Consider the following 21,594-nt stretch of genomic DNA (forward strand, 5'->3'; position numbering starts at 1 on the left):
GTATCTAGACAGGAAATGACATAAAAAGGACGCTGAATGACAGGTCAGTACCTTACATGTTCTCAGTGTGTTTTTGGACATACATACATACATACACATATCTTTCATATTACAATTTGTATGTAAACTTAAATCAAGACCGAAAGAGGGACAGAGAGAGAGAGAGAGAGAGAGACAAAGAAAGAGAGAGCGCGAGTGAAAATTGATATGTCATTATTGAATGGAGACACCTTTGGTAGTTCAAAATCAGGATGTATTTCCAAAGGCCCAGGTGGATGGGATGATGATGATGATCGTGGATGGGATTCATTTTCTTCTTTGAAAGGCATGAACCTTGCTTTATCTGCAAACTGCAGAAATTAAAAATGGATTTTTCCTTCAAGGCACATATTTTGAGTAATTGAAGGTACTGAGAAAAGACCATGTTGACATGCATTTCTTTTTTTCCTCTTTTTTCATTTTGTTTTGAAGTGATAAACAATGCTGGCAGTGCCACCCATAATTATTGTGTCAGTGTTCACAATTGTCTAGAATGAAGACATGATGGTGATGATGGTGATAACATCTGAAATACTACAGGGGGAAGAGGTATTTCAGCCCGTCCATATAGTCACATTTTGACGCGTTTTTACAATGAAAAGGAAGTCACATTTTTGTTTTGTTTTGTCGATTTCTGTAAAAAGTCGTGCAAGGTTGAGCGATGATATTCACAAACGACAAAAAATGAAAGGAAGAAAAAAATAAAAGAAATTTTCAGCTCTCCTGAGTCCATCTCTCCTCATGACAAGGAACGAGAAGAGCGAACAAAAGTTGCTATCAAACAAACTAGCTATCAAAATAAGACTAAAATTCAGAAAGAAAAGGCACATATACAGCAGCAGGTCCGTGTTGTCATTGTTGTTGTTGTGAAGTTCTTCATTTCTCTTGTGTTGTTGTGTGATCGGGAGGCTGGTAGCAGCAGTGTGGATTTGTGCAGTTCAGTTTTTGTTTTTTTTATTAATTTATTTATCATGTGGCCCCTGCAAAAATATCACAAATGGCTTCCCTGTGGTGCTGACTGACTGGTGACCTCTTCTCAAAGGTCACCCGCTGTGACGAGTTCAAACCACTGCCTGAGTGCGTCGCTCAGCGTCTCTGGCAAGGCGTTGACGTCGCGTAGGATGACGTAGAAGGGGAAGGGGAACTCCTCCATGTAGGAGCGGATCTCCGGCATCTCGCCCGGACCCTTGAAGATCGGCACCTTGATGTCCATTATGGAATCCTGTCGGACAACAAAAAATAAATAAATAAATGTAAAGTGAAGAGTGCACGTTTTGAGACTTCAAGACACCTTGATGTCCAAAATGGAATCCTTTCAGACAACACCAGGAACAAACAAACAAACAAACAAACAAAAAAGTCAAAATGAAATGCATAAGGATAAGCAACCAGAGAACTGTAGTTCCTGTCCCAAGCACCTTGTATTGTTGGAAGTCTAGAGGAACTACAGTTCTGTTGTTGCATATCACAACTTTAGCAAATTGTGCCGCCAGACACAGGGAAGGGTTGGATGAACAGGAGAAAGGTAAAAACCAATGATACAGAAGATACAGATACAGAAGCAACGGCTGGGGGTGGGACTAGTGAAAGTGAGAGCCCCATTGGGAAACTCGAACTCCCATTGTCATTGTGACACAACACTCCACAGCACACAAGTGAATACTGCACACAACGAAATTGCATTTATGCCTCACCCGTGCAAGGGGGCAGCCCCCAAAGGCTCCCCAAGGGAGCAGTGCGGCGCAACGGTACCATGCTCAGGGTACCTCAGTCATGGAGGACGATGGGGTAGAGCACTGGTTGATTACTCCCCACACCAACCTGGCGGGTCGGGAGTCGAACCGGCAACCTTTGGGCTACATTAGTCTGACGCTCTAACGGCTCACCCATGACTAGACCCGGAAACCGGAAGAAAATCGCCAATTCCCATTCATCTCTATGGGAGACTTAAGCCAATGTACCTCTTTGCCAATTCTTGCAAACGGTAGTTTCAATTGAGCAAACAGTAGTTTCCTGTCCTTTTAAAACGAGCCAATTGTTCTTTTTGGGCTGACCCTTTATTTCAGAAGCCAATCTAAATTGTTTAAAATGACCAACGAGCCAATTGTTAGTTGACTTGATTGACAGTTGTGATTCTTTTAGAATTCTTTTTCTTTAGAACAATTTAAAAAATCTGAGCCTGAATGCTACGTCTATGTCGCTCCAAGCACCTAGGTCAATGCATCGTACTGTGTATGGTGCATCCAATGGGTTAACATGAATGTGTCAGTGAAACCTCACCCTTGAGTTGGGGTCATCCAGCACCACAAATATGACAAAGACGTTGGCACTGCGGGCAGCTTGCACTGCTGCCGTCACCCTCTCCTTCCCCTCCAGAAAGAGCCCTCTTCCATCTGACACGATCAGCAAGAGCTGAGCTGTATCTGTGCACGCAACAAAGACAGACACAAATAAGCACAGACATACACATTAACACACACGCACGCACGCACACGCGCACACACACACACACACACACACACACACACACACACACACACACACACACACACACACACACACACACACACACACACACAAGTATAAGAGTACAGTATGGGATGGGTTAAAAGAAATCTAAGACTCTTGCTACAAGCCTCTGCGAGACGAGACAGGAGAATCTGATCACAGCATCTGTGCTGCCATCAAACAAAAGGGGGGAGCGTCTCTGTTTACCCCCGGTGCCAAAGATAGAACGATTCCCGACTCTACCATACAAAAGCAACAGTGTCTGCTGCTCAGCCCTGGCCTCAGGTGATCCGAGGCCACAGCACAACACAGCAAGGGGGGTATTCCAAAAACAACAAGTTAAATGACAAAACTTGGTTCTCGACAGTGTCGTTGCCAACCAGTTAGCAACTTCGTAAGTTGCCAAAGGGAAAATTGAATTGCAACCAAGTAAGTTGCGAACTTAGATAGCGACGACACTGTCGAGAAACACCCTCCTACACTACAGGAAGTGGCAATCCTTCTAATAGATAGTGAACAGGTGTCATTTAGTTAAGAAAAGGAGGACTGCAGGCTCTTATATTAGCTGATTCGTCACTACCTTTTGGTAAACTTAACCTGGTTTGTTACTGAAGCACTTTCTTGGATTACAGATATGACAAGAGCAGACCGTTCTGGACGTCCAGTATTACATTACATTACATTACATTGCATTTGGCAGACACTTTATAGCCAAAGCAACTAACAAACAAGGACATAATCATAGCCAGCATCACTAGCAGATACAAAGTGCACAGGAGATATACAGAAGTCTAAATACAATAGAGTGAAGCTTTATCAAAAGGGTTCATCATTTCATTAAAAGTCTGTGTCCATCTGCTGTACCTACCTGTGTTTGTCAAGCCGGGGGACTGTTGCTTAGCTGCCACAAACATATTGGCTGAAGTCTCCAGAAACTGCAAAAGAGACAATTTGGAATATGAAAATGCACAAGCAAAATTATGTACCAGTGACTAATGCTTTGGTGTTCTCTGTGTGTGTGTGTGTGTGTGTGTGTGTGTGTGTGTGTGTGTGTGTGTGTGTGTGTGTGTGTGTGTGTGTGTGTGTGTGTGTGTGTGTGTGTGTGTGTGTGTGTGTGTGTGTGTGTGTGTGTGTGTGTGTGTGTGTGTGTGTGTGTGTGCTTAAAGGGAAAACATTTCCCAAAATTGCTTTCCTAATTTCTTAGAGTGTTATTTAAGATCATATGCAGTCAATGTGAAAATATAGTAGTAGTAATCACAAAACACCATCTCTTGCCAATATGAGAAAGTAAACGATAGAAGGAAAAAAAACATGAGAGAGAGAGAATTCAGCAGTGTGACATTTTGGGTTTTAAAAAATAATTAAAAAAATACTTTTTAATTCTGCACTAAGGTGACTCTCACCTGTGCTATCCGGGTCTTCTTCTGCTGAAACTGGCAGAGCCTGAGTATTCTTGCGCCTGATTGGTCGTTGAACTGCTGGTGGAAAGGATGCAAGAGCTGCACTGTCTCTCCAAAGCTGGAACATGAGAAAAAGGAAGTAATACCATTAGATGGCACAAAACAAATTCAAGTATGGCGAAACGTCGGCCCAAAACTACAGCTCAAGCTGGAATGTCCAAAATGATTACATGCTATAAATGTATTGCATCATTCAGACACTGTACTATGTCCAAGACATGATCTCCATCGGCTATGTTGTAAATACTATTACTTTATACAATAGTTAGATCCGGTCGAATTATTTCACAAATTGTGATTGGACAAGAGGCGTTCTACACGTCACTAGGAGTGAGGGTATCCTCCAACACTCTATGAATGACTCTTCACATCTAATAATCACTCCGCGACCAACGATACAAAGTAACCGTAACCAACGTGGTGCGCGTTGCGCAGCAACCAAAGACAATAACTGGAACTATTTTTCCGGAGCGGAGGAACAAGCAAATAAACAATCAAATTAAGTAATTAAAATAATTTAACATTTCTTTCAATGAACTAATTGTGTTAGCAAAGGAACTATTGTATAAAAGCAATATGACACGAGTGGGAGTGAGGTTGTTCTGGGACACCCTCACGGGTGTAATTACCTACGGCACTCAGCCTGCGGCTTCGTGCCTGAGGCGAATCACACCCGTGAGGGTGTCCCAGAACAACCTCACTCCCACTCGTGTCATATTGCTTAAATAAACTACTATTGTTATTAAGTTCTGCCATTTTGTGACCGTGGTGGCTGTAGTGTGGATAAAAGCACAAGATGATTCAATGATTCACTTTAAAAATTAAATAATTTAAAGACCTAAAAAAACAAGGAAACAAAACAAAAAGAAGAAATGAAAGAACAAAAAAATTCAAAAGCATTGGAAACGTTGAATTTCACTACTCACCTGCAGACAGACACTTGTCCAACCTCCAGCAGCGTCAGAGCATTCACAATCACAGACAGGGACTCGAAAGCCAGCTGTGGTACACAAGGGAACAGGAGAAAGCCGATATGAGTCTAAAGAGTCTTAAGTAACAGATCAATACATGGTCATTACCGATTTGGTGACAATAAGGTTATAACAGAGGCTCCGCATGAAAGGGTTCAGACGCGTTCACTCTTGTGAGTTTGATGAAAACAGAATGGAAGTGAACAAGTTGCGATGTAGTAGTAAAGACACAATTTAATATTGTAGTCGTGTAATACTATGGTAGTACTTCCAACAAATAGTAAAGAATTTCAGAACAATATGACAATTGCCTAAGAACAATGAATCAAAGTAACAACAATGCAAATGGCGGCATATTTATATTGATGTTTTGATTAATGTGCATTGCCCTCATCAAATGAATGAATGAATGAATGAATGAATGAATGAATGAATGAATGAGTCAATGAGCGAATGAATGAATCGGTGAAAGAAAGAAAGATTAAAGTACCTGTTTGGAGTGGTTGTCGACCATGCTGGAGGAGTCGTCCACGGCCAGGCAGATCTGGTACTGCCTCTTACTGGGCTTGGTCCTCCGCAGCCAGATCTTGTCTTTGCGGAACTGACTAGCAATGTACGGGATGACCTTGCGCATGTTTAGTCTCTTCCCTGTGCGGAAATCTCCCCTTTGAAGACAGACAGGTGAATTAAACAGCGATTACTACCGATGAATAACAGCCTAGAAACTCACCTAGAAAAACATTTTCATTTAAAACAATCCGTTACTGCAACTGAAAATGTTGAGCCTTTCGTGCAATCCTTTAACATATATTCTTTGCAAATGTTGAGCACATTTGATCTGTTATGCTAGTACAAAGGAACAATAATGTGAAAGGAAATTAGCATTTTGCATATTTGAGGTGTTTTGATGCACCCTACTGTGCAGCTATAGGTGGAACCAGATAATTCAAAATATTTGGCTGTAGATTGTCGCCTCTTAGGTTCGGTCTCATTTGCCTTGGTTGTCAATGCATTTAGTCAGTGGCCAGACTGTACCTGGACACCTGTACCATCTGGGAGGGCCAAGTCAACTCGTGTTTGTATTTATACCTATACACAGGGCTCTAAATTAACTTTTTCCACCACCAGCCAATTTGGCTAGTGGACATTTTTTCTTACCAGCCAAACGGAAGTTCAACTAGCCATTTTTAATCTCGCCTTTTTTTTTAAATTATGGTCATTTTGGTCAACTATTTCTACAACACAGATACACTATAGGCTTGCATAGGCTACTATATGCCTACATAATAAACATAGCCTATTATAGGCTATATATTTTTTCATTATTTTTAAACTTCTGCTTTATTTTTTACTTTCATTACTTAGGCCTAATCAATTTGATTAGTTTTTGTTCAATTCCTCTGAAAACAGCTGAATCACATCACACATGCCACTCACATAACAGACCTTTATCATACAGTAACCAAGCACACAGCCAAACACTACAAAACCTGACATACGCACACCCCAAGGAAGGAGAAGAGATGAGAGGAAAATGAGAGGAGAGAGGAGGAGCTCTTCTCTACCATGCGCAACAAAATGACAAGAAGCCTAGTTTAACTAAAAGTAAATAATATCTCGGGAATCTTCGCTTCCTTTGTTACTTCCACAGCTTCGTCGTTGGTTGCTTTTTTTTCTTTCCGATGGCGTGGGCTTTCCAACTTAGTTGCGCCAGGACTCGGAACATTTCAGAAGACAACTGAACTGACAGCTACGGTCACACTCTGACAGTCAGCTCTCCTCCTCTGCCCTTGTCGCTATTTCGTTCCACAACCACTCATTTTTTTATCGTCACTATTATTACGGTTACAATTACTACTAGCATTCACCAACACACAGAACCTTGCTCTAACCCCCGCCACATTCTCATCACTCGCACAAAACATAGTCTACAGAACAGAAGAAGTCCTGTTATTGAAACGGTAAGGGCCTTCAAAAATGCAGCCTGTTACAGCAAGGTCCATATAGTAATAATAGCAGTAGTGACGTTAAAAAGGTTGTAGCGAAAGCGACGAGAGCCTAGGAGGAGAGCTGCCTGTCAAAGTGTGAGCGCAGCTTAGCTGATAGAAGGCTGGTCGTCTGAAATGTTTTCAATCCTGGCGCGCACAACAGCATGGAGTTGCCGCTCGCTGCACTGGAAAGCCCACGGTGGGAGGCTACGTCGTGACGCTAGTGTCCATGGGTAATGTAGGAAATCTCGCCATCTAACGTTCGTCAGAGCAGCAGTTTACCGTTCATAATTTACTGTACTCGGGCGCTACTAGCCAAATTGCCGGGTAGGTATTTTTTTTCTACTAGCCAAAATTAATTTTCACCCGTGTTTGGCGGGTTGGCGTGTGTTAATTTAGAGCCCTGCCTACACACCCCTAGTTAATCTTTTGAAATGGAAGACTGATGGAAGACTTGTATTGGGTGCATTCATTTGTTAGGTAAATAAAGCTGCCAATCTCATAAATAAAGTTAGGTTGCTTACTACAGTCAGAGTTACTTACTTGAGCTTGGCCGCCAGGGTGGGCTCCAGGATCATGCGGAGCTGCTCGCACAGCTGCTGAGACAGGCTGCCAGTCAGGGCCTGGTACTGGTGCCACATAGCAGATGCCACACTCTCCTGGAACACACACACACAGACACAGACACAGACACACAGACACACACAAAAAGTTGGTTCTGGGATCAGAGGGCTGCAGGCCTGAATTCCACCATAACCAATTGGTAATGGATTGTGACCCACACCTTACTCCAGGGACTGTGAGTTGCTTCGGCTAGAAGTGTCTGTCAAGTGTTATGCAGTGTTGACTTGTATGTGGTGGGTTCGAGCAGAGTGGCAAACTAGAGCAGGATCACCGCAGTTTAGGGCTGCACGATTATGGAAAAAAATCATAATCACGATTATTTTGGTCAAAATCGTAATCACGATTATTTTGGTCAAAATCGTAATCACGATTATTAATCACGATTATTGATTTTTTGCAGATTTGTTTGAAAATTATAACAAGATGAAATATAACCAAGAATGAATTATATACGGGATGAGCAAAATAAAATGAATTGTAATAATTATGTAAAGGCAATAGCGTGAAACTTAGGTGGACAGATTTTTGTCCAGAAACACCAACCTGTCAGTTTGTTCTGGCTCTAAGGATGCTCTCAAAGGTAGGTCACTATTGTCACGATTTAATCACGATTGAAATCACGACTTTGATTTCACGATTTTCGATTATTTTCGACTAATTGTGCAGCCCTACCGCAGTTACACTGGTGCCGTAGACCCCGAATGGGAGTGAGGTTTAGGGGTGTGAATGACCTCAATTCTGTGTGTGTGTGTGTGTGTGTGTGTGTGTGAGTGTGAGTGTGAGTGTGAGTGTGTGTGTGTGTGTGTGTGTGTGTGTGTGTGTGTGTGTGAGTGTGAGTGTGAGTGTGAGAGAGAGAGAGAGTTGCGTTTCCTGTTTTTTGCAGTGTGTGTGTGTGTGTGTGTGTGTGTGTGTGTGTGTGTATTACCTCTTCTGGAGTTCCAGGGGCTTGCTTGTGCCACGCCTCCAGCTGAAGCTCCATTTCCCTCCGCATCTCTTCAGGGTCTTTCACAGGACACTAGATGCGAACACACATAGGGTTGGTAAAGGACTCAAACCTGGGCCCCTATGGCAAAATTATCCTGTGTATAGTAACGGGGTATAAACTAGGGATGTACCAAATCGAAGATTCGGTTTGGCATGGAATTACCAATTTATAACTTCATTACCGCTACCTACAGTGTTTTTTTCAAATTGCAGATATTGTAAAAGTTTGCTACCTGCAGTGTGTCTGTCAGGAGTTCAGGTACTGTGTGGATGGTGGACTCCTTGCTCCTCTCGGGTAGCCAATCGTCGCGCTCCCTCTTCACCTCCGGCTTGGAGTCCTCTTCCTCCTCCGCTTTCCTCTGAGGCTCCAGCTCGCCGCTCTCCACACCTAACAAATGCAGACACGCGTCACACTCCAGCACACCCTTCAACAAAAGACTGCTGGCCATCCAAAGTTCAACGACGTCAGCAGACCTACAGTACATGGCAAGATGTAAACCGGTGTCTAATCGATAGACCGACAGGCAGACAGTGGTGTATAGAGTTGCTGCACGCGGCTATAAAGGAAAAGTCCTGCCAAATGTATGATTCTAGCTAATTCCCAGAACTATCCTCAAAACGGCAAAACTCTTCAGACACGCACATAAAGGCTGAGAACCTTTGTGACTTTAGGCAGAGAGAAAGGTATTGGCGTTTCGTCTCCACCGCTAAGAGATTTCTTCAGTTCTCATCCTGGTGTGGGAATCACGTATCATTTATCTTTCCCAACCGCAAGGGTCACACAGAAAGTGTGCAGGCCTACAACTAAACTCTTCAGACTAGGCTGAGCATGATGAGCGAGAGTGACAGACACGTGCATGCTAATACCTTTTCTTCTTGGTTTGGCCGAGTCCATCTGCTCTGGCTTGAGTTCTTTGGCCTCCACGTTCTGCAGGTCGTTCTCCTGCTCCTCCGTCTCCATGGCGATGTCCTCCTCCTCCTGCTCTTGTTTGGGCTGGGCCCCCGCTGGCCTCTCCTGCTCCGCACTGGCCACGTCTGCAGACACACAGGAGTTTTGTTTTTAAATATATATTTTAGGGCTTTTTATATCTTTATTTTTGATACGACAGCGGAGGAGAGGCAGGAAATGAGTGGGGAGAGAGAGAAGGGGGGGAAGGATCGACAAATGAGCCGGGCCGGAATCGAACCGGAGTGGCCGGCGTAGTAACCCCGTGACCTACCGTTAGGCCGCAGCAGGGTCAGCAAACACACAGGAGTTTGCAGACTCAAGTGACCATGTAGGAGGATCAATGACGTGGTTTTTTTGTTTGCTTCAGGTGGTACAACCACAGCTAATGCCCATAAATGTATTAGTAATTAATGTACTGCAATGAATATGCTCCTTAGATAATCCATTAAAAACATCCAACAACAAAAATAATTTGATCTATGCAGAAGTGGCGGAGGCGTCCTCTTCTAGTTATCATCATCATCATCATTAGTAGTATTACCGTATGTCTGTGCATCGTAGTCCTGTTCTCCCTGCTTGATGTGCTCGTAGAGGTCGGCCTCCTCCTTGCTGTGTGGGTTGTTGGCGTCCTGCTGCCTCCGCTGTTCTCGGTTGTCCAGTGTGCGCAGGCGCTTGTTAATGCGCTCGTTGTAGTCGCCCATGCTGCGCTCGTTGTCCGCCTGCCCCGGCTTCCGCTTGAAACTCTGACAAGTCATAAAAACAGATACATGTTAACCAACAAAGCGCAAGCATCCTCCACGAAACTGGCTCGGATTATCACCAAAGAAAAGGAGAATCTGCCTGAGCCATTGTGAATACCAACCCTGGTACTCTGGTATAACAACCTAAAAATGAAAAACTCGCTGATGGAATTGATTAATGTCACCATTACATGAGAACACACATTTTAATAGTTCTACAGAGCTGCAAACAACGAGATTAGAATGATATTTACTACTATTTTCTGCTGAAAATGTGTCCCATATATTCGTGATCACCATCAGATATTTTTATATATAAATTCAGGCATGTATAAGGTGTATACTGTAAATTATGAAGGACCTCTTTTCGCACCTTCAGCCCTTAAGCTCACCTTTTTCTTTTAAAATTGTTAATGGCTTTGGACCCTGCTACTGTCACAGCCATAACATGTGAACACCATCACTTTGCATACAAAATATGCAATAACATTCATATCTTGTTTTTGAGAAGAGGCACAAGTACCTAAGAACAGGGGAAACTAAATGGCTAATGTGACCAAACTATGCATATTATGGAAAAGAGTTGGATTTGGTCACTTCAGTCAGATGTTGAACTACCGGTATTTGACCTATTTATTTCCCTTTCAAGATTGAGACCCGTTTTAGCCACGTTCTCAAAACCATAACCATATTAAAAAGAACAGTCCATCTCTACACCATAAAGTGAAAAGGCAGCAGCTACCGGTACATATTTCGTCAAAAGTGAGTTTAGATTGCAAGTTTGGGGAAACTTACCTGTGTATTTTTCTGACTTTGTTTCCGAGCAGACATGCGAGCCATCAGTTTGGAGTCGTGGCCCTCAGACTGACTGGCATCCGCTGCCCCACTACCATGCTCCTGCAACCCAAGACATTACACTCCACTAAGACAGGGCAACAGAATCATGCTCATGAAATTGTTACATTGACAGTCTGAGGAGTCATGCAACGTCACAGCAGTGTTTCTTTTTAAATGTAAAGCTACTAATAAGATAGTGTATCATTGTATGTCAAAAATAAACTTCGGCCATCAATAATAATTAAAAACAGCCAGCCCAGATAAAGGTACGCAAGACTTCTGCACATTTATGGACCACATAAAACACAGAATACATGCACAGGGCTGTGCCTGCCACCCATACAGCAGAGGAAACCCAGATGAGGGTACATTTTGCACAACTTTTAGATCACACACACTACAATGAATAAACCCATACGCGCACACACCTCTTTGGCTTGGTCTCTCTCCGAGGCCGCTCCTGCCAGCTCCACTGCAGTCTCACTCTGGACGTTCTCGTCTCCCGTCTGGCCGTCAGTGTCGTGTTCTTTCCTCTCAGCGGACTCCGGTTTATTATCGTCCTCCTCACCACCCTCTTCCTCGTCCTACCGATGGAAATGTCAATAAATCATTGAATAGATCATAAAATAAATTGACAAAGCTGAAGCATGCAACATCGTAGACCCCGCAGACCCATCCAATCCCACAGATGAAGACGGATGTTACACTGTCAAAACATGTCAGGTTAAGGATAAAACTTCTACATGAAACAAAAGAAAAACTTGAGACTTGATTTAACAGTTAGACATAATGAAAGTTCTATTTAACACCTATTAATTGGTCTGGGGGTGTTTGGAAACCAAATGATGAGTTGACAACTTGTTAGAACAGGATGACTCTTATGATTAGTCCTTCAATGACAGAGCACTAGAATGGTCACATTTTGCGTGTAATCTGATTTTAAGCACATTTCATAACAGCAAAAGTGACTTGATCGAACCTTAGGATTGGGTCCGGAGGGAATAGCTTGGTCCTTCTCTTTCCTGGCGTCTGGACCCTGATTCTCCTCCCCCTCGTCTTCGTCTTCCTCTCCGCTCTCGTTCAGCATAGGGTCGTCCTTCGTCTTGTCTTCTCCGTCTCCGGACGCCTCGTCACCACTGCCCTCTTCCTCGCCGTCCTGCCCGTCCTCGGCCATCTCGTCGCCATCCCTCCCCTCCTCTTCCCCGTCTCCGTTTCTCTCATCGCCTTCCTTGCCCTCCAGGTCCATGGACTGCTCCTCGATGTCAAAGGGGTTTTCCTCTGATGAGAGATGGGACACATGGTAATGTGCGTTGCAGAAAATGATTACATTGTACATTACATTACACTTTATCCAAAGTGCCAGACCGTTATTTTAGCTACATGATTTTGGTTACAAAGCAATGTGGCCTTAGGTGCCTTGCTCATTTCGAACCTGATTCGAACCTGTAATGCTTCAGATCTAAAGGCCAACCCCTTGAAATTTGGCTGTCTTTGTAGCACGTACAGTAGTTATATAATGTAGCACATACAGTAACCATGATGGGCAGTACGGAAGCTGAAGTTACAATAAGCAGTGTTTAAATTGGCTTTTGGGAGGTGGGGGAGCCCTTCACTCGCGGTCAAAATAGCTTTTTTTTTTTAAAACAAAAAAACAAAAAAAACAATTTTAACATCGCCCCATCAGGCAAATACATGTATTCTATGAAGTTATTGCCCATAATTAATATCATACATAAATCAATGTATTACTCAGTTATGAGAAAAACAGCAAGGTGCCCTCATTCCCTCTTCACTGTATTGGGTTGCTAAAAAATAGGAACAGTTAGACCGGTATCACACCTGATGCATTTATGTAGCCTAGTTTTTAATATTCTCTCCTGTCAGTTGGCAACAGTATGCTATTGGACTGTCAGTATAGGGGCAAAAAAGTTTTAATTCTGACCACCATCACTGCACCATCAAGCTACAAAGGTGTAGACCTAAGACTATTAAAAACTCATATTATTTGATGTGAATAACAATTTGTTTTAAAAGATCATATGATTGATTTAAATTCTCCTATAATGTCATGGGTTTAGCATGCATTTATTAGCACGTTTTATGCCTAATAAGTAACAAAGTTAAAAGAATAAAAATGCATGCTTAGGCTATGCTGTTCTATTACAGTGCGTGAAAGTGTGCACTGTCACTTTAAATCAGGCGGAGTCTGCAGAGAATCTTCTCACTCGGACACGTCTCTTCTTTACAGGTTGCCCCTTTGGCTGACTGATTACATGGGGCGTTCTTATTTCAGTAGTATAGTTAGTTCAGCTATCTCGCTCCGTGCATATGTTTTAATTACACTTCAGTCGCATTAAGTAAATGCTTTTTTGCAAAGCAATAACTTTGGCAAAAGGTGGCAATAGATTGGAACTTGCTGCAGCAATTCTAGCGCGAGAGAGACGGTGCACTGCTCTACACCAACGCTAGGATGGACACGCAGGAATCCCTGTCATTTGCTCACTGTCTAAAAACTTTTAATACCGTATGTTCCTGGCATGTTTAAGCCCACATAAAAGTAACCTGCAACCAAATGGCTACACATTCTGACAGAACAATGGACGGAAATCCCACACTTGATGTTGATTTTCTCACATTAACAAACTGCTGTTAAAGTAGGCAGACACCACGCTATTCTGCATGACTGTTTGGTTAACTTTGCCTGAAAGCTAGCCGATATCAAATGAAATGACAGCTTACCTCCGTTTTGTAAAAGGCATTGTATCTAGCCTACTAACTTTGCACATTGAACATGAAAGCATGGAGGACAGGCTTGAAGTAGTGACATACTCTAAGCGGAGTCGCTCTAGCTGTGAGAAAGAGCAAGCGCTCCGGACCGCTCAACTGTTGCAAAGTTGCAACGTTGCAACAAACTGAAATTGTGGTCTCGCAGCGCATGTGCAGAATGCAGATGCATAATAACTGAAATAATGCGGGAGTCCCTTAATCTTATTTTATGTTGATATCATTGGAAAACTTTCATAAAAATATGATATTTCAAGAAGAGGTGAAAATATATGAACTGTGAATACACTGAGGGTGGGGCAGCAGGAGCGCAGCTCCGTTTGGCTGTCCCTCCGAGGTGAGGAGGCGGAGCTGCGCTCCGGAGGGCTCCGCCCCAATTTAAACCCTGACAATAAGATTAGAGATCCAATAAGATCCAAATTATCTAGGTTACCTGGTGCACTCAACGCAGTTGGCCAAACCAATTGCCTCACTGATCACCAATTACCCAACTATCCTCACTCAAAAATCTGTGGAATTGTGTGCACATGGCCGAGACATCCATTTGCTTTAAAAAATAACCTCTGAAGCCCAGGTTCCCCATATACTATATAATGAAATACAATGTGCATCCCCTACCGTCTCCTTCGCCATCCTCATCTCCGCCTTGCTCTTTGTCGTCCAGATTCAGCTCTTCGGGCAGATCCATGGCCTCTGGGTCAGTGTTCTTGTTTTGCTTGCCATGATACGGGTCCACTTCATTTTCATCAAATTCCCTCTGGAATCCACCAAGAATGAGACAATATGAGACATTAGAATCTCCTTATCTTGCCAAGACAAACAAGTTCTTAACGTTCACCTGCTGACTTGGCAAAAATGTTAAACAAAATGTAAAAAATTATGAAAAGTTTTTTTGTGTAGTATAAAAGAATGACCTCATCTGTTTGCTCGTGGATCTTCTCCTTCTCCTCCTCCTCAGTTGGCCCTTGGTCTTTGTCTCGGTTCTTGTCTTTATTGCCATCGTTTGCTCCTTGGTTGTCGTCCTTGGCAACAAGCTCAGATTCGCCCTGTTGATCAATCGATTAGTAAATGCAGTGTTAAGACTTACAAATATCAAAAAATTAAACGCTTCATCACTTCATATTTTCAGGGGTGATGGTGAAAAAAAATCCTGAGCCTGAACTTTTTTCCCTGCTCTAATGACGACGATAAGATACTGCATAGTGACGTAAAGTAGGCCTTTTTTGACACATTATTCAAACATTTAATAGCCTGTGTATGACCATTATTCAAGCCTGATAGTAGAAGAAAACCCTGAACCTGTAACACTTTCTGAGATGAGAATAACCTAATGGCTAATTATTATCAATGTTTTTATTTTTGCAAACTCTGTCAAGCCTGAAATCAGGCATGGAGCCTGAATACTATCAGCCCTGTATTTTTTGTATAAAACAAAAGGCGCAGGCAGTTAATGCTGTATAGCATTAGCCTGGATTTGCCAAGAATTTCTTTGATGGCGCACAAAATGTCATGGCCAAGATAAGCTAATCATCACTTCAATTTCCAATTTTGCCCCAAATGGAAGTCAGTCAAAACAGAGTACCGGTACTTACAAAGGCGGGTCTAAGGCAAAGACACATCTTCATCAACAGTCCATCGTTGGACTGTTAGCTTGGTCAGTGGAAAGAACATTCTGATTTTTTTTTATAGATCTGACCAGTAGCCTACAGAGGCTTTTGAAATACATTAATTAATATTGCCCACTGAAAACTCGGAAATCCCTGCTGCTTGGCCAGACTAAAAGTTTGGAAGGCCTTTGTAGTTGCGATAGCCAGGCTAGCAGGGCCACGGTTTCCGGAAGCGGACAACATTACCTGGTCCATTCCAGCACCAGACTCCTCCTCCTTGTCGCTTCCCTCCTGGTCGTCATCGTCATCGTCCTCATCATCTCCCCACATCCTCTCGTCCAGAGTGTCCGTTTTACCGTCTCCCAGGTCGCCCATCTTCTTATCCAAGTCCTCCTCATCCTCGTCATTAGATTCCTCTTCCTCATCACCTATGATAATAAGAAATTCATTTGTTTACTTCTTGGATCCCTATAAGCTGGGTCACATTCATCTAGCTGATCTAGAATAACAAGTCCCTGCAAACACTTGGTTTCCATTGAAATTGTTGGTTAATTCTATTTATTTTACTTGCATGCCTCCGTCCAAAGGTGCCGTCATGTCAACCATCATGTCCATTCAGAACTAGTAAGTAGACAATTAAATCTGAAAACAAGATGAATAAAATAAGTTTTAGGTCAAGGTACCTGGCTCCCGGTCCTCTCCGTCGAACATCTTCGCGTCAAAGTCCTCGGACATCTCGATGGCGTTGTCCTCCTCCCTGATGTTGCCCTTCTGCTCCTCCTCCTCCTTCTTCTCCTGGCCCTGTTGGAACGTGTCCTCCACCTGCAAGCAGGGTTCACTTTCCAAGTCAGACTTCAAAATCCATGACTTCCTCTCAACATAAAACAGAATTTTCATGTCAACCCCACAGAGCTCAATAATTTAGTGATAGCCTGTCCTTCAAATTGCCATTTCCAGACAACTTTCTTGGAATCTGTAATCTAATTTTGCATCTTACAATGTTGTACATTTTAGACAGAAAAGTGTTTAAGACAAAACAAAAAGATTGAGACAAGGATACACTGCACGGTACGCTATTACACCATAGTGTTGGCAACATGGCTGACATTCCCTACCTGTACATGCAAAAATGGTCAAATTCCATGACTTTCCATGACTGGAAAAACCTTTTCCATGACGACATTACTATATGACATTTTCATGACTGGAAAAGCTGTGTCCATGACATCCAAGGAATTCCATGAGCAATGGGAAACTCTGACCTGCTCTTCGTTCTCGATCTTGTCGCTGACGTCCTTCAGGCCCTGGCCCTCTCCGATGCCGCCGCCCTCGTAGTCGTGGAACTCCGTGGCGCCCTCGCCGTCGCCACCCTCCATCAGCTCCTGTGGCAGGCAGAAGCCCTGCGACAACAACACAGCCGTGTTAGAAATTATCGAGCCTCTGCTGGCAAAGGCATACCTGCCAACCTTTAAAAAAAAATTTGAGTAGCAACTGATCGCGGCGCGGCAATTCACGGCGCAACAACTTGGCATGGCAAAGCAACGGGGTCGTCGGCGGGCCCATCTGAGAGGCTACTTTGTTTTGCATAGTCTGTCCTACACCTAGGGTTGCCAAATGTCAACAGGGAAGATAATAATATTAGATATGAGACACTTCATTCAGGCAGGGGGGTCCTCCCCCAGAAAAAAATGCTTTTCTTAGATGCAATTTCCTGCATTTTAGCCTAACATCCCGTGTATCTGGCAAATAGTTTATCTTGCTCTATCTAGTTTATCTTGCTCTTCACAGTACTTTGAACTACCATAATTTATTAAACTTTCATGAAAGATTTTTTTTTTTGTTTCACACCATAACACCAATAAAATGCTATGATATAGTGTGCTGTAATTCAGGCCTCTAAATTAACTTTACTGATCACCAGCCAATATTGCTGTTAATCTTACTAGTCAAACATACCACCAGTCTGGCTAGTAGGCCTAAGTGGCTATTAAGTTATCCTATGTAGCCTACCAGCCAAACAGAGCATTTGGTCACTTGGGGGGTGTTAAGGAGCTGGAATTGAGTATGAAATTGAAGCATTTGCTGATTATTTTTTTGGCTGTAGAAGGTACATGTAGGAAAATGTATAATATGATTATAAAATACCGAGGCATTTCAGTGATTTTTATGAACAAAAAGTTGAATTGTAATGATTCTTACATCATCTCCCCCAATACTAATAAATGGTGATGTCGTCACCTACTGTGAAGAAGCATCAGCAGTAGAGAAAAAGATAAAGACAAGTGTTATCTAAGCTAGGATAATATCAGGTTAATATTATTACCTTGGGGGCTAACATCAAAATCACACTTTCAGCATTCATTCAGTACAAAATGCGTCATGTAGTGGCTCTACTGAGGGACGGGGGCTAATGGCCAATGCTCTTGGAACTTCCACAGTAACTTTTGAGGGGCATCGCTTCTTTTTTTCACTTCTCTGCATAATAGTAGGCCTATCTACCCTCATCTGCCGTCATGAGTTGGCTATTGTTCACTGTTCGGCACATATATGATGATAGGATAATTGATTTTATTTATAGATTGCCATACGTGATTACGGATAGTAGTCGTGGAGTGATGCATATTTGGTATGACGCGCGACCTGTTACACCTGTTCACAGAATGGGCCATGACTCAGGGGGGAACAGTTCCTATACGGTGTCATGGTAGGTTACGGATGTAGACCTCCTCCGAGCACAACCGTTAGAACTATCGCTTTATTTTCCCGAGTTAAAATGATCCGGCGCAAAGGGAAACCGAATTTAGTTTGCTGCTAATCTGCTAATTTATAGCGCGGTCATCGACATTTTCTCATTCGGAAGTAATCTCGTTTCGGTCCAATATCAAAACAAGCAACAACATATTGCCGTCAAATACGGCGAAACATTGGGTGAATCATTACGACAGACCTCGGCCTTTATTTATTTTCATAAGTTTAGGGATTTAGCAACTGGACGCAATTCACTATTCCCATACAGGCTACCTTTCTCAAGGTCCATTTACCTTTTGAAACGGTGATTTTGACGGTGCTCACTTGTAAAACTACAGCGACAGTACCAAGATGGATAATACATGATGACAGGAGGACACTTGTTTCAGAGATTATAGGAGTGGGCTACATTAACCAGTCTCTCTGCTTGTGTGATTTCGAAGCAAACTTTCTATCGGCACGCAGCTGATGTCTCGGCTCGAGAGGAGCGCAGCATAACAAATGAAGACATCCAAACTAGCGCTCTGATTGGTCAATATTCCCCCCCACACGTTGCTGGCCAATGGAAAGGCCAGCGCGAGACAATTGCAAGCAGAGCCATGTCTACGGCTCTGTCTGGTTGCAAGTCTGAGCAATTTATAAGGGCCCATGAACACACTTTGCTATTGGTTTTTCCCGTATTTTGAAGTGACAGCGCCGTAGTTTGATGTCAAAATCCGTATCTGCTACACAAAATGCGTAATGGTCGGCAGGTATGCAAAGGCAGCATTTCCCAACCAGAGGGTACGTGTGCCACTGGACAGACGTGAACACACAATAATTTAAGTATGGAGCACAGTCACATTGGGATGGAGACGGAGATATAGAGCACGAGTTAGGGGGTACAGATGGTAAGATCTCAGACGTACTCAAGGCAAAAAAGGTAGGGAAACAATAATTTCCTGTCAATCTCCCTCGTTGTCCTGTCAATTTTTTTAAAATGCCTTTTTATTGACAGGAGAGTATCAGATGCAGACAAGAAGTGAGTGGGAAAGAGAGATGGGGAGGATCGGGAAATGACCACGGGCAGGAATCGCACCAGAGTCCCCGATGTAGAAGTGCCCTACCGTTTGAGACACGGCATGGCCAGTGTCCTGTCCATTTAACAAAAACACAGAGATACACAAACTCAGAGAAAGGGCGAAATGAGGGAGCGTGTATGCTGCTTGCAGAAAGAAAGAGAGAGAGAGAGAGAGAGAGAGAGAGAGAGAGAGAGAGAGAGAGAGAGAGAGAGAGAAAAACAAAGAGAGACAAAGAAAGAGAGAGAGAAACGTAGATGAACGAAGTACAGCTTGAGGTGACTGTGTGCTGTACCTTTTGAGCGAGTTCTGTAAAGATGCTGGCGAGGACTGAAAGTAGCTTCCCCGTGCTCCTGTGGGCTCCCAGACACACCGCCAGGTAGAAACGCACCAGCTCCGAGTACAGAGCCAGCATGGGCTCCAGGTGCACCAGCAGCTTACAGGCATCACTGAACTCCTGTAGAAAGAAAGAAAGAAAGAAAGAAAGAAAGAAAGAAAGAAAGAAAGAAAGAAAGATCGATAGATAGATAGATAACCACAACAGACACTGATTAGCACTGATTTGCATATTAATTTCTTGTTTGTGTGATTGACTTCAGTCATTGAGTCCATGCATGTCACACGACATTTCCTAGGACTGCTCTTAAAAATAATAAATAAATCATTTTAAAAACCCTGTACCTGTAGTTTTTGAGGTGGACAGGAGTCCCTGTAGATGCGGATGGTCTCCAGCAGCTGTTCCATGATGGCGCTGACCTCGGGCAGAGACAGGCACAGCACCTCCGCCCCCAGGGCCTCGTCCAGGAGCCTGTTGAGGTGGCCTGGCTTCAGGAGGTCCTCGGCCAGCTCCTCTTCATCGCTTCCTGGAGACCACCAGACAACCACATACAAACCTTCAGCATACACGTGACATATGACAGACATAGCAGCCTATGAATGTGATCAAACAGCTCGGACAACAAAAAGACTGGAGGAGGCCGGTCACTTTATTGCCCCCCTTGAAAACACGATTTAACCGTGATTTTCTATTTTGTGACAAAACTGTGATTTTTGATTCATTTCAAATAACTGTGCAGTCCTAGTTTAAGCAGCAGAGGTGGGACATTTGAACAGGCCAATGAATAGTTTTAGCTTGTATGTAGTTTGAGCACTACAAGGTGGGCCACTCTCTTGCTTTCCCCGTTACATCAACTACACACTGATGAAAAGCCTTGCGTGATGGAAAAAAGTGTCTCAAGCAAGCAGGCGGGCGGGCACCTCTTCTGCTCTCCGACTGCTGGTCGTCCTGCTGCTGGGCCTCCCTCCTCTTTACCAGGTTCTGGATGGCACACAGCACCGTGTTGATGGCCTGCTCCAGCTGCTCGGAAAACTCAGACGAAAACATCTGAGGGAAGTCTGCAAAACACAGAGTAAAAAAGAAGGCACGCTTTACTTTATAAGTAAATGTCTTTGACTGCAAGCTAGATACACCATTTGCATCTCCCTCAGAGAAATGGTTTGACGAGGCAATTACCAATTACAAAAGAAGGCACGCTCAAAATCAGTAAATGTCTTTACCTGACCCCCCGGGGATTGGGGACCGATCAGTTTTGAGCATTCCCAACGTCTCGATGGGGTGTGTTTAAGACAATCCCGGCACCAGTTCAGTTCGTAGGTGGTGTGTGATGTAAACGGTTGTCTAGCTGACTGCAGCTTCAACCAGTAGCGTATAGAGCATTTAATGAATGCAAACTTGACACTCCATTTGCATCTCCCTTGGAGAAATGGGTTGACAAAGCAAGCTAGCCAGAGCAAATTCTCAAAGAGTATTGCAGCTGCGATAGCCAGGCCCGCCTCACACTCACCCGCCTCGGAGTGTCCCAGAGACATCAGCTGTGTCTTCCAGGTGGTGAACTCTGTCATGCTGGACTCTACCTCCTCCCTCACACACTGCAGTCCCCGGATCAGCGCCGGCTGACTATGGTGGCCCGCGAGGGCCTCCTCCGCCGTGAAGAGCCGCTCCACCTTGGGCATCTGGGCCACCACGGCGCCGAGCTTGTCCAGCACAGAACAGCACTGCGAGAAGTGGCCCCTGTGGAGGAACATCAGCAGAGACACACTCGGTCAGAGGAGTTTTAAACTTCTGGTTCAGCGCAGTTCTGATCTCGGAATACAGATGAGGAGGGATACCGAATTGCATTAGGTAATCAAGAAATTCTTCTGATACTTCAAGAGATTAAAAACATCTAACATTAACTTTTGACTAAAACAGACTCGATGTTGTTCTGATGCTTAGTCACAATTAAGAAGTATCAGAC

At 43.6% G+C, this 21,594-nt stretch overlaps 1 protein-coding gene across 1 annotated transcript in view; it reads right to left on the minus strand.

Moving 5' to 3' along the window:
- Positions 1-421: 421 nt before the first annotated feature.
- mdn1 (midasin AAA ATPase 1) overlaps positions 422-21,594 on the minus strand; it is an 89,985-nt gene continuing 68,812 nt past the window's right edge. The window contains exons 82-104 of the mRNA XM_063222870.1: positions 21,142-21,368; positions 20,555-20,692; positions 19,979-20,160; positions 19,593-19,754; positions 16,754-16,891; positions 16,175-16,313; positions 15,738-15,919; positions 14,799-14,930; positions 14,503-14,641; positions 12,080-12,378; positions 11,529-11,684; positions 11,059-11,160; positions 10,065-10,266; positions 9,442-9,609; positions 8,808-8,962; positions 8,516-8,605; positions 7,510-7,625; positions 5,469-5,643; positions 4,934-5,007; positions 3,951-4,065; positions 3,416-3,482; positions 2,320-2,462; positions 422-1,261 (exon numbers count right to left, since the gene is read on the minus strand). Of these exons, the coding sequence (XP_063078940.1) occupies positions 1,076-1,261; positions 2,320-2,462; positions 3,416-3,482; positions 3,951-4,065; positions 4,934-5,007; positions 5,469-5,643; positions 7,510-7,625; positions 8,516-8,605; positions 8,808-8,962; positions 9,442-9,609; positions 10,065-10,266; positions 11,059-11,160; positions 11,529-11,684; positions 12,080-12,378; positions 14,503-14,641; positions 14,799-14,930; positions 15,738-15,919; positions 16,175-16,313; positions 16,754-16,891; positions 19,593-19,754; positions 19,979-20,160; positions 20,555-20,692; positions 21,142-21,368 (3,487 nt within the window). The 3' untranslated portion in view covers positions 422-1,075. The remainder of the gene's footprint in view (positions 1,262-2,319; positions 2,463-3,415; positions 3,483-3,950; positions 4,066-4,933; positions 5,008-5,468; positions 5,644-7,509; positions 7,626-8,515; positions 8,606-8,807; positions 8,963-9,441; positions 9,610-10,064; positions 10,267-11,058; positions 11,161-11,528; positions 11,685-12,079; positions 12,379-14,502; positions 14,642-14,798; positions 14,931-15,737; positions 15,920-16,174; positions 16,314-16,753; positions 16,892-19,592; positions 19,755-19,978; positions 20,161-20,554; positions 20,693-21,141; positions 21,369-21,594) is intronic.

Source organism: Engraulis encrasicolus, chromosome 18 (assembly GCF_034702125.1).
Source record: "Engraulis encrasicolus isolate BLACKSEA-1 chromosome 18, IST_EnEncr_1.0, whole genome shotgun sequence".
NCBI classification, from domain to species: Eukaryota; Metazoa; Chordata; class Actinopteri; order Clupeiformes; family Engraulidae; genus Engraulis; species Engraulis encrasicolus.